The 12,836-nt window shown below is 42.2% G+C and overlaps 1 protein-coding gene across 1 annotated transcript in view; it reads right to left on the reverse strand.

Annotated features, from left to right (window-relative positions):
- Mat89Ba (nucleolar protein 6 Mat89Ba) overlaps positions 1 to 5,090 on the reverse strand; it is a 49,519-nt gene extending 44,429 nt beyond the window's left edge. The window contains exons 1-2 of the mRNA XM_076176654.1: positions 5,023 to 5,090; positions 4,671 to 4,753 (exon numbers count right to left, since the gene is read on the reverse strand). Coding sequence (XP_076032769.1) covers positions 4,671 to 4,697 — 27 coding nt within the window. The 5' untranslated portion in view covers positions 4,698 to 4,753; positions 5,023 to 5,090. The remainder of the gene's footprint in view (positions 1 to 4,670; positions 4,754 to 5,022) is intronic.
- Positions 5,091 to 12,836: the final 7,746 nt, after the last annotated feature.

The raw sequence follows: 12,836 nt of genomic DNA on the forward strand, positions 1-12,836 counted from the left end.
GCCAGTCCTGCTGTCCCTCCTTGTAAGGGCCAGTTGGTCCCGTATTGTGTTTGAGGAAAACCTACAGATGGCGGTGTAGCCTGCCACTGGGGGCTCATCTGGCATCTTCCGTAGGAAGCTGTCCACCGAACATTTGGTTTTCTCTCTCACCTCTTTTGGGAGGGCGGTTAAGATTTTTGGATCCTCGTTACCTTGGCTGGATCCCAGTAAGGTCTTTAGCCTTCCCAGGGCTCTTGGTGGGAGAGTTTGTCTCTCACACTTACGCCCATGCCTTACACTGTGGTACGGCTTGATTGTTGAGGGCGTGGGGTCTGGAGCAAGGCTTTCTAGGATTTTCCATGTATAAATGGCCCTATATCTTTCTCTCCTCCTTTGTTGGGAGTAGAGACCCAGTGCTCCCAGGCGATCCCAATAGTTGAGATCTTTCGTCCCTTTGATGTGCCTGGTGTAGTTCCTTTGGACAGCTTCAAGCTTCTGGATGTCTCCGCGCTTGTGTGGCGACCAGAGTTGGCTACAGTAGTCCAGGATTGGTTGGATAAGCACCTTCCAGAGGGTAAGCATTACTTGTACCTCTCTTGAGGAGAAAGTACTTAGTAACCAGCTGGCCATCCCTTTTGCTCTTTGCACTGACTGCGTGATGTGGTGTTGGAAAGTGGTGTCATCACTTAGGTGGATGCCCAGGCATTTTACATGGGTTTTGGGTGTGATTTTTATACCTCTTTCCGTGTGCAGTTCAGTGTTGTCTTTGATGCCTTGGTTTGTGCCATATCTCAAGACCTCAAACTTCTCTTCGTTGAATTGCATGTTGCTGTCATTGGCCCATGCATACACAATGTTGAGATCGTCTTGTAGATGGTGCATGCCCCCCCTTTCCCGCACTGCACAGCTGATGTGGGTATCATCGGCAAAAGACAGGAAGGTTGAGTCCACTCTCCTGTTTGTCATTCATATGAATAAGGAACAGGATGGGGCTGAGGACAGAGCCTTGTGGTACTCCACTTATTACCTTGGTATCACTGGATTTCACACCATCGACTGCGACTGTTTGTGTACAGTCTGTCAGGAAGTTGTGAAACCATACTCCTAGCTACCCTGAGATTCCTAGATCTCTTGCCTTGCAAAGTCTAGAAATACTACGTCAACATTCTTCCCTTCTGACAGGTTCCATAGTAGCCAGTTATAGTGTACCAGTAGGTTTGAGAGGCAGGACCAAGCTTTTCTGAAACCATGCTGATTCTCTTTGATGAGGTTTTTCACTTCAAGGTGTGTGAACAGTTTGTCCCTTACGCATTTCTCGATTACCTTGATAATGTGGGACGTGAGGGCAACTGATCGATAGTTCTTAGGCTAGGTCTGATCTTCTCCTTTATATATTGGGCTTATAATGGCTTGCTTTAGTAGTGCAGGAATCTCTCCTTTGTCTAAGGAGGATAGCCACAACATATGAATTGGGATCGTTAAGACCTCGCTGCATTGTAGGAGTATGATTGCTGGAACGCCATCTGGTCCAGCAGCCGAGTTGATCCTTAGCTCCTCTATTGCCTTCTTGATATCCTCTACTGTCACTTGAAGGTCGGTAAGTTGGGTCTGGTTCGTGGTCGCTTGGTTGAAAAAGGTTGTAGGTTCGAGGATCTCTGACTGTTTCTTTGGTATGCTGAACACACTGTTGTACTGGTGTACCAGCAACTGGCAGGTTTCCCGCGGGTCGTCCATTGTGGTCCCTTGATCAGTTACTAGGGGCCCAATCTGTGACTCGGTTTTTAGGATTTTTTTACAACAGCTGTAGATGAATTTTGGATTGTGCTTTATATTTTCTATAGCTTGGCTTTCCTCCATTCTTCTCTGTTACTCGTGTGAGTGTTTGATTTTCTGCTCTATGTCCTCTACTTTTGAGAGGATTGAGAGCTTTTGGGTCTCATTGCTACTTTTGCGGAGTTTTTTGTTGAGGGTGGCGCACTTTTGCATGAGGACTTTCCTATCGTGTAGAATGGAGTACCTGTGAACCTTTTTCTTCTTTTTCTGTGGCACATATGCAGTACACACCTCCAGCAGGATCCTCAATAGTGTATTGAGAATGGAATTGGGATCAGTTTCCTGCAGTACCAGTTTCCAGTCAATCTCCCTAAGATCCTGCTGTAAGTGTTCCCAGTCTACCTTTTGACTGAAAAAGTTGAAGTTGGCAAAGGGGGTCATGTCTAGTGGAGTCAGGCATTCCCATCGTGTACTACTTTTTGTATAGGTTGTGTTAACATGGATTAGATTGTGGTCAGAGAAGATTGTTTTCTCTAACCTGCAATTGCTGATCGACTCATCGTTGTTGGTGAAAAAGAGGTCGAGGATGTTGCTCCGTCTATGTTGGTTTAGGAATAGTTTGTTGGCAGTCTCTAGAAGTAGTTTGGCTTGGGCTTGGTCTTCTAGACTGCCCCCGCAGAACCTGCCATCAGGCCAACATATAAAGGGGAAGTTGAAGTCACCACACATAATGATATCTGTCATGGCAAGTAAGGTGGTCTCCAGTACTTCATTCAGTCTGTTCAAAGCATTTGAAAAGCTTTCTAGACTACACTGGGGAGGGTGGTAGCAGTTTACTATGATTAATTTTATTTTAGTTGTGTAGGACTAGGAGTTCTGTCACCCCATTTGAGTGGGATAATAGTGTTTTGGAGTGAGCGGCTAGATCATTTCTGAGATAGACCATTGCACCACCATGGCTTCTTCCTTCTCTGTCAGCTCAAAATGGGGTGTAGTTGGTTATTACTATCTCAGAGTCTTTCACATCATTAGCCAGGTGAGTCTCCGTTAAGGCAATGAACATTGAGTCCTCTTCTAGCGTTAGTTCCTTCAGGGAGGAAACTTTGCTTCTGTTGCTTTTGGGGTAGAGGCCCTGTATGTTACCCATTAGGATGGACGACTGGTGCCCAGGAGAACACTGGCTGGGCTTGAAGTGGTGGCCAGTTCCTCTGATTCCCTTGCATCAGGGAGGTTACTATCTTGCCCTGGGATTCTATAGCTTTGGTCAGAGTGGTCATGGTGGTTTGTAGCCCTGTCGCTATCTCTAAAAAAGGTGAGCAAATGTTTGGGTATGGATTTGTTTGAGGGCCTGTGGGTGTCCCCAGTGTTGCCCTGTGTCTGGTGTTTCGTGGTTTGCCCCCAGGTTACAAGCTTTTTTGTTGTTGTTGATATTAGGGTGTGCTACCTGGGTTTTGGCCTCGCTTGGTTTCCATGCCCCTTTGACATGTGTGTAATTGCAAGACTCGTCTTGGCATATGTTGTGCCTTATGGAATTACTACACATGGGTGGGTGGAACTGTGGGCATTTGCCCTTCGCTAATTTGCAACCACGATTGTCCCAAGTACCATACATCAAAAGCTTGTGGCATGGTTTAGGGTGTCTGTAGTTACATACTCTACCCAAATTTCCATGCCTGCATCGCCCCTTTTTGTAGTACCGGCAAATTGAGGTTTCCTTGTCCTGACCTGTGATCCTAACCCCGTTTTGAGGAGGATTGGCTGGGCTTTGACCTTCAGGTAGGTTTGTCTGAGTGGGCTGGGTGGTGGCAGTGGCCCGTTTCTCCTTGGCACCCGGAACCTTAGCTTTGGGAATTGTTCCGGTGGGGTGCGGTTCTTTCAGTGCTTTAGTGTGGTCAGGGTTTGGGTTGTGAATTCCCCCTGCCGTGTTGGCAACTGCCACTGTGTCTGTGTTATCAAGGGCCTTAGCCTTGGGAATTGTCCCGGTGGGGTGAGGCTCTTTAACTGAATTGGAGTGGTCTGAGATTGGGGTGCCAGTTTCCCCGGCCTTACTAGCTACTGCCCCTGTGGCTAAGGTGGGCTAGGTGTGTTTGTTGTGGGTTATGTGCTTTGTTTGTTGGGACGTATTAGTGTCCTTATGGAAGATCCGAGTCCTCATTATCTACCCTAGATTATGATGGTGAAGCACTGATTTCTCTTATCAGTTTGTTTGGTTTAGGGAGGTATTTAGCTTCCCAAATTAAAGCATCTTCAGCCTCCTTTGTTTTGTTCCTTGTTATTTCATCCTCCCAATATAACTGATCAAAGCATGTCTTACACATGTATTTTCTATTTTTAAGAAGAACATGATTTGATATAAGGGAAGCCCTGTGCAAAGATAGTGGATCCAATTGGTACATCCACTGCAGCCTATGGTATGATTAATGTCTCTGTCCATGCCACAAGAGGTGCAGATATCCGTTTTTTATGGTTGGGCAGACGCAGCCATGATGCTTAGCGTGTTGGTTGCTTGGGTTTATTTACTAACTTGGATTTACATGGTTTCACTTATTTGATACACTTCACTTACGCTTCCACTTAACTGAGTCTTCGTGGTTATGCGTGTGTGTAATTACAAAATCTTTCAACTTTTTTGTTTTTTATTTCCGCCAAGAAAATTGCATATTACGTTGATACATTATAATTTACAAATTTAATAATTAATTTTCTAACGCTATATCGTGTAATTTACCTATTCCCCTTACAAGGTCAAGGGGAGTAGCCAAGGTCAAAAGCCATAAGCCATAATTCCACTCCCTCCCATTCACCACCACTCCTACCCTCTCCCTCATCTTCAATCTTGGCTCCTCCTGGATGATGGATTATCCCTGCATCTTGAATTATGAAATCCTATAAACACAAAAGTTCTCCATAGTCCATACCTCTATTTGATCCATACTTGTGGTCATTCCAAGCACACTTGCATCTCACCCCAAATCTTATTGTACAAAAAGCAGCTGCGCCTCTGAAATTTGAATTTGTATTATTTATATCCTTTCATTTAATGTCATGCGTATAGTTAACAAGACAGAATTTCCTTTAGTCTAGAAACAAAATTCAAGATTTTATGATAATAATTATAATTATTATCATTATATTATTGACAATAATACATAGATCTATAAATCATATGTTCATATAACGTTTCTATTGACTAGTTATATTATACTTGTTTTAAAGAATGGGCTTTCTTTGACTAAATTAATCTATCAATTCAATTTTGTCTCTACATACTACTCCGGTCCCCTAGTGCCTTCGCTTTTCACGTGTTGATTGTAAACAAACAACACTACTACACTAGGTTCGGTTATGGTAACCTTAGATAAAATTGAAATATAAAATTATTTGCTCTTGATAATTAATAGTTGTGTATATCAACATGTAAATATAAAATATAGAATAAAATTATTTGCTCTTGATAATTAATAGTTGTGTATATCAACATGTAAATATAAGTTAAAGAATAAACCTAGTAAACAAGTTGGACAATTTTCAAGCCGATAGTACCGCTCTTATTTCCTGACTTTCAATGGCAAAAAATAATAAGATAGTAGCACTAGTCTATCGCCACATCACAATACATATGATTTTTTTTTTAATTATTATCAAAAGCAATTATAATTGACCACCTATTCCAAAGCCGACACCATTTGATACCTTTAGGGTGCACTTGGGCTGGGACCGTGCCTTTCTGAAGATATTTATTTCATGCAAGATATCAAATCAAATCAGCCATTCTGAGTCCACTGCTAAACAAAGGCCTCCTTCATAGCATTCCATAAATCATACGACCGTGCCATCCTCTGCCACATAACTCCTGCAAACTTCTCGATCTCGTCCCCCTTCCATGCTTCCTATCTCGCGGCGTCCACTCAGTAACACACTTGCTCCATCGCTCATCAGTCGTTCGCATCAACTTACCTGCCGAATTCCACTCCTCTCTTTTACTGCCTCTACAATATATTTCACTCTAGCCTGCTCTCTCACCTAACTTGCTCTCTTTCGGACTCTCAATGTTATTCCCATTACTGATCTCTCCATTCTCCTCTGTGCAGTCCCTAGCTTTGTTTCCATCGCCCTCGTCAGTTTTCAAGTCTCACACCCGTAAATTATTGCTGGTTGAATGCATTGATTGTAAACTTTACGTTTAAAACATAAAGGTAGAGAGCCTCTCAGGATTTTATCATACTTACCAAACACTTTCCAACCAATTGTAATGCGTCTTTTTATCTAATTACCATGGTCTTTCGTCACTTTCACCATCTGGCCTAAATAATTATACTCTTCAACTTCCTCAAGACTCATCATCAATTACAATCTCTTTGCTTTGAACTTTCGTGTTGAACATTACTTTGGTTTTACTCTTATTCATTTCTAAACCTACTTTGAGACTCTCCTTGTTTAGATCACTCAGCATATATTGCAAGTCTTCTGCTCTTTCTGAAATAAGAATGATGTCATCTGCAAATCTTAGGTGGTTCAAATATTCGCCATTAATCTTCAGACCTTTCTTTTCCCAACTCAACCTTCTGAAAATATATTCCAAACAAGCTGTAAATAGTTTGGGTGAAATGGTATCGCCTTGCCGTACTCCTTTCTCGATCTTGATTTTTTCAGTATCTTTATGTAGTCTATAGCGGTACCTATTTCGCATAAATATTTTCTAAAACTCTTACGATCTGTTCGTTTGTACCCTGTTTGCGTAGCGAGTTTAGTATTGCTATTTGTTCTCCCGAGTCAAAGGCCTTCCCGTAATCTATAAGGGATAAACACAGAGGTATATTGTATTCTGTCGTTTTCTCGATTAGTTGGTTTATCGTCTGCAAATGGTCTAAAGTTGAATATCCGCTTCTAAAGCCTGCCTGTTCTTTCGGTTGGGTTTCATCTAAACCTTGACTTAGTCTATTTGTAAGGATCTTGGAGAATACTTTATATATGTTTGATAGCAAGCTAATCGGTCGATGGGTCAAAACTGAACAAATACCCTAGATGATTATGTTTATCAATATACATATATTTATAAATCATATGCTCATATAACGTTTGTATTAACTAGTTTTATTCTTCTTGTTTTGGAGAATCAACTTTCTTTGACTTATTTGATCGATTCATTTTTGTCTCGACATACTTCTTCTCGAGACCCTAGTGCCCAAGGTCTATTCTGAATTCAGAATTCCTAGGAAAGACCACCCGCTTGCGCGGGATCGGTTTTTGAGGGAGGGGAAGAATGTCTGTAAGAAAATGAAAAGATAGTAGTGTATAAAAGAGGGCTATTGCCACCGGGCGAATTAGCGAGCGATTTGGGGCTACTGGTGGTCGTGGCTCGGGAGAAATGGACTGGGAATTTGGACGGCGGCGCCGACGCCGGGATTAGGATCACCAACAAAAGTTTAGAAAGTTGTAAGAGGCGTAGTAGTAGAGAAAGATGGAAAAACGGAAAAATCTTTAGTGGGAGGTAAACTGAAATGAGAAGATGTAGTATAAGAGAAAGTTAGAAAGGAAGCGAATTTTAGTCGAAGAAAAAGTAAGTGTAGATGTTTGTGCGTGTGTCGTGGCTATGTTCGTGAGAGGTGTGTGTGTGTATCTTACGGGAAGTGAGTAGAGTTCACTTCCCGTGTGTAGAGCGCGTTCCTGATAAGCCACAGGTGGGGCCTGAGTAGCCTGCTTTTCCCCAGGTTGGGTTTGAGATCCTGTAGAGTTGATTCAGTGGCGGTGCGAGGGGGGCAAGCGGGCGGTGTAAACCCGCCTGCCGACGTCAACGAAGAGGTCGGCCTGTGCCAGACCGGCAGCAGCAAAGGAGATATATCTCCTCGCCACCACCGGCGAGCGTGTAGAGCGCGTTCCTGATAAGCCACAGGTGGGGCCTGAGTAGCCTGCTTTTCCCCAGGTTGGGTTTGAGATCCTGTAGAGTTGATTCAGTGGCGGTGCGAGGGGGGGCAGGCGGGCGGGTGTTGTATTATCTCTCTCCTTTCAATCACAATTCTGAAAGCAGAGAATTACGTGATTGGGAATTGTGTGTAAAATGTCAGAATGTAAACTCGCTCGCCAGCGTCAGCGAAGAGGCCAGCGTTAGGTTGCGGGCCGGTTGGACAGAGAGGCGTCCCAATTCCTCTCCGTCGACCAGCCTGCGAGCAGATGAGGGTTCTGTGTGAGAGTTGGGTTGGGCCTCTGCTAAGCCAGCGAGCAAGTGTGCGTGTGCCTCTTTTCTTCCAAGCACTACTCTGAAAACAGAGAATTACGTGACTTGGGAAATGTGTGTATTTGTCTTGGTGTAAACCCGCCTGCCGACGTCAACGAAGAGGTCGGCCTGTGCCAGACCGGCAGCAGCAAAGGAGATATATCTCCTCGCCACCACCGGCCGGCGAAGATTCCTGGGCGTTTGTCGAGAGAGCTGGAGTGCAGAGACGTCCGACCTCTAGGAGCGCTGTGTTGATTCTCTAAGGTCTATATATACCAGGTCTAACCCAAGGTCTATATATACCAGGTCTAACCATTTGAGCCGTTCTGCGCAGCTTCTGACGTCATCGGGCTGCTTCCGTTTTCTCTTTGTGAAACACTGAAGAAAACTGTGAAACGCTATGGAAGACTGGAACTATTATATTTCCCCCCCGTTAACTCTCTCTCTCTAGCTCATTGCTATTATCAGTGTGTGTGTGTGTGTGTGTGTGTGTGTGTATTCACTTGGTCTTTGGATCACGTGTTGGACTCGTGATCGACAGCTATTTCCCTCCTGGAAGAGAGCTCAGAGCTCGTAGGTCCGATCTATGGGTAATGCTATGACCTTGCACACACACACACACACACCCAACTCCCCGCCCACGAGAGTTGGAGTAACACCCCTCAGCGCTGCGATACTGATATTATTTCAGCCCCGGGCGAGGGTCGAACCCGGACCTCCGTAGTGGCAGGCCAGAGCTCTAACCACAGCGCCATGCCACAGCGCCAGGCCAGAGCTCTAACCACAGCGTGTGTGTGTGTGTGTGTGTGTGTGTGTGTGTGTGTGTGTGTGTGTGTGTGTGTGTGTGTGTGTGTGTGTGTGTGTGTGTGTGTGTGTGTTATCTACACCTGTCGCTGCTGGGACTCCTCATAAAAAATTGTGATGCATTAGTATGTGTGTGTGGCCAAGAGGGATTTAAGAAATGCAATAATAGTACCAACCCTCACATATGCAATTGAAACATGGCTTTGGAATGAGAGTCAGAGGTCTAGAGTGCAGGCAGTGGAAATGAGTTATGTGAGAAGTGCTTGTGGTGTAAGTAGAATGGATAGAATGAGTAATGAAAGTGTGTATGAGCTTTTTCCAATGGGTCTCAAAGGCGAGGGGAAGAAATGTAGAGTGGTTGAAGAGGTAGAGATAGACGTTAAAGTGGTTTGGCCACATGGAGCGAATGGAAGAGAGTAGGATGACCAAGAGGGTGTATGTGAGATAGAGGGTGGGGGGGATGATAAAGGGTGACCTCCATTAAAATGATGGAGGGATAGGGTGTGGGAGTATGTCAGTGAAAGGTGTGAAAGATCGAGAAGCTCGTACTTGAGGTGCCTTTTATAATCAGGGGATCCAAAAAGAAGACTGCAGAGTCGTGCATTTTGAACATTAATAGTGTTCTTGTTTTTACACAGCTCAATCCATCTTTCACACACCTTATTTGCAGGGAAACGATGAAAATTAACATTTGGCTTTGGTTTGAGCCACTACCCTTAATGGCACAATAAGCCATACTGTCAAGATACCGGTATGTATAGATCTTCATTGTCAGAATAACTAATTGCGTGGAGCGGTGCGAGCGGAGGCAGCAACATATCCAAGCAAAGAACCAGTTACAACTAACAGCGATGGGACGCGCGAACCCCACTTTGACCAGCCCGGTGACGTCACGGGCCCTCTGCGACAACACCCTCGAAAATCGGTCGGAAGTGGTTAAACCTGGTATATATAGACCTTGGTATATATAGAGCTTGCTAGTGCCTTCGCTTTTCACGTCTTGATTGTAAACAAACAACACTAAGTTCGGTTATGGTAACTTTAGATAAAATAGTAATGTAAAATTATTTGCTCTTGATGATTAATAGTTGTGTTTATCAAAATATAAAAATAAAATATAGGATAAAGTATTAGCGAGTTGGACAATTTTAAAGCAGAGAATACAGCCATTATTTCCTGAGTTAAAATAACCAATAATAAAAAGATAGTAGAACGAGTCCATTGCCACATCACATCTGATTTTTTTTCTATTATATGAAGGTATTTATTTCATACAAGATATAGTAGGTTGATATGGCATGAAGGCCAATGCACTCATTTATATTGTAATGCCATGCCAAGTAAAGCAATTGAAAATTATATTTTTATGTAGTAATGGTTAATACATATCTTTTAAAAATTGCATTGTCTCAAAACATCAGCAACATAATATTATCAAAACAAAATATACATACATACATACGTATACCAAGGCTTTTTCCCCCTTACAAGGGGGGTAGCCAAAAAGAAAAAGGCATAAAATCATTCCCACCCATTCCATCCCTGGATACACTCCACACCCCTCCACCCTCCCTCTTATCTTAGCACCTCCTGGATGACGGGTCATCCCTGCACCTTGTCCACTGCCCTGGGTCAGAAGCAGTGTCGCAAGACACAGCACATCCACAGCAAGGCCGCTTCATTAAATCGGCGACCCCCCTCTCCGTCCCCCATTGCATAAAATGAGAGGACGGGGAGAAATCCCTTCGGGCTGCGTCAAATTTTGCTCACACAAATTACCTCACCCCCCCATCCACCCGCCCATTCCACCTCATGCTATCACAACATCATCCATATACAACCATTCTCCATTCACCCCTGTCTTCTGTCCTCTCCCGTCCTTCCTCAACAGACATTCCCCTCTTCCCCAAAGCCCCCTTCACCCCATCCATCCACCTCATCCTAGGACGTCCCCTCATGTTCACTCCCTCCACATCTGCCTTCCACACCTCTTTTACTAGTCTTTCTTCACTCATTCTTTCCATGTGTCCAAACCATCCTAATATTCTTTCATCAACCCTATCTCCCAGCTCCCTTTCCACCCCCGTTCTCCTCCTCACCTCCTCATTTCTCACTCTATCTAGCCTAGTAACCTCCATCATACTTCTCAGACACCTCATCTCAAACACATTCAAACTCCTTCTCTCTTTTTCTCTTATGTTCCATGTTTCTGCCCAAAATATAATGTCAGATAATGCAGAAGCAAATTGTATGAGCTCTAGTATGCTTATTTTGTTGATTACACTCCAATGTCACACAAGAAAACCAGAAAACTGAAATAGAGGGAGAAATAATTGGGGGAATGGTGAAGTGGCAACTGTTGGTAAAAGTCGGCATGCTCTGGTTTTTGTAATCTATATACTTATAAAATTCTGAAAATCTTGTTTGTATCTTGCTTGCTTGCTTGCTTGAAACCGTCACCCAGCCAATCAGAAGAGATATGACGTCACGACTGAGGACCAGCCAATCAGAAGAGAAGACCAGAAGAAGATATATGACGTCACGACTGAGGACCAGCCAATCAGAAGAAGAGACATCATATGATTCCAAGCAACGACGACATGACGTCACAATCTTCTGCATTTCACTTCTTATAACAACGAATCATTTAAAATTTCATTTGACCCAAAATACATACATACACACACACACACACACACACACACACACACACACACACACACATATATATATATATATATATATATACATATATATATTACAGAAACCCTTTGTCCATATATATATATATATATATATATATATATATATATATATATATATATATATATATACACATACATATTTATACATACTTATAAAATTTTCATATTCAGTATTTAAAAGTATAGCCAACTCCTGAATTAGCAACGACGACATGACGTCACAATCTTCTGCATTTCACTTCTTATAACTAATCAAGTCACTGCCTTCGTCTACTGAATAGAGGTAAGAGCTCTAAATTTTATTCAATTTGATAGAGAAACTTATTTTCTGTGATTTATACTATACGGTGATAGTGACATAGTATATCTATCATAAAGTTTATATTTATAAACGTTGCTACTCGCTCAAGTCCCACGGGACTCCCTGAATGATAATGATAATGAGTGGGAGTGGGATTGGGAGTGGGATGACGAGACGTGGTATAACATAAGCATAATCAAGGAGAATGTTATAAATATAAGAGCATTGTCTTAATAAAGATTTTATTGACCATTTTATTAACAACGTATCATTTAAGATTTTATTTGACCCAACGGGCCACGGGTGGTCTAGTAAATTATACCATTGAATGGACTATGGAGGAATGTTAAAAAATACCATATAAACAGAATGGCATGCTAGTAATAACATTGCATATAAATATACTAGAAAGGAAGGCATTGCAAATATCATTCTACTTGAAAAGATATTAGAGAGCTTGCAAAAATCGATGGAGGTCATTTTTCAACGACTTAATGAATCAGAACAAAATCTAGATTGTAAATCAGACTGAAATTTGTAATTCTTGAACACGATAAAGTAATGATAAAGTAAATAAAATATACGATCAACTAAACGAAAAGAAAATGGAAACCAAAATTACAAGTGACTCGCTCACGAGCAATATGAAATGAAAAACATGGTAATAAAAACGATCAATAAAAACGAGTAAGTCGAGGTTGGTGGTAAGTGGAAAATAGACTTCACTGGTTCACTTGACAGTGAGCTTTGATGACGGACAAATTGAAAAATAAATCAATAAAAATATAATAATGAAATACAAGTTGCAGCACAAGAAAAATAGATACAAATATGTAATTATATTGCAAAGACAATCCCAAATGAAAACCAAATGATTGGCTAACTTGATTAAGAAAAAAGAAAATGATCGTGGTTTTGGACGTCATAAAATTGCATCATAAAATGGAGTCCCAACATCAGAAATAACAACACATGACGAAAGTAACACGTTCCATACCTTATATTAGAATAATAAACAAGTGAATAGATCGATCTATAAATAAATAGATAAATAAATAAA

This window comes from Oratosquilla oratoria, chromosome 39 (genome assembly GCF_046742065.1).
Source record: "Oratosquilla oratoria isolate Oo_2021 chromosome 39, ASM4674206v1, whole genome shotgun sequence".
Classification (NCBI taxonomy): domain Eukaryota; kingdom Metazoa; phylum Arthropoda; class Malacostraca; order Stomatopoda; family Squillidae; genus Oratosquilla; species Oratosquilla oratoria.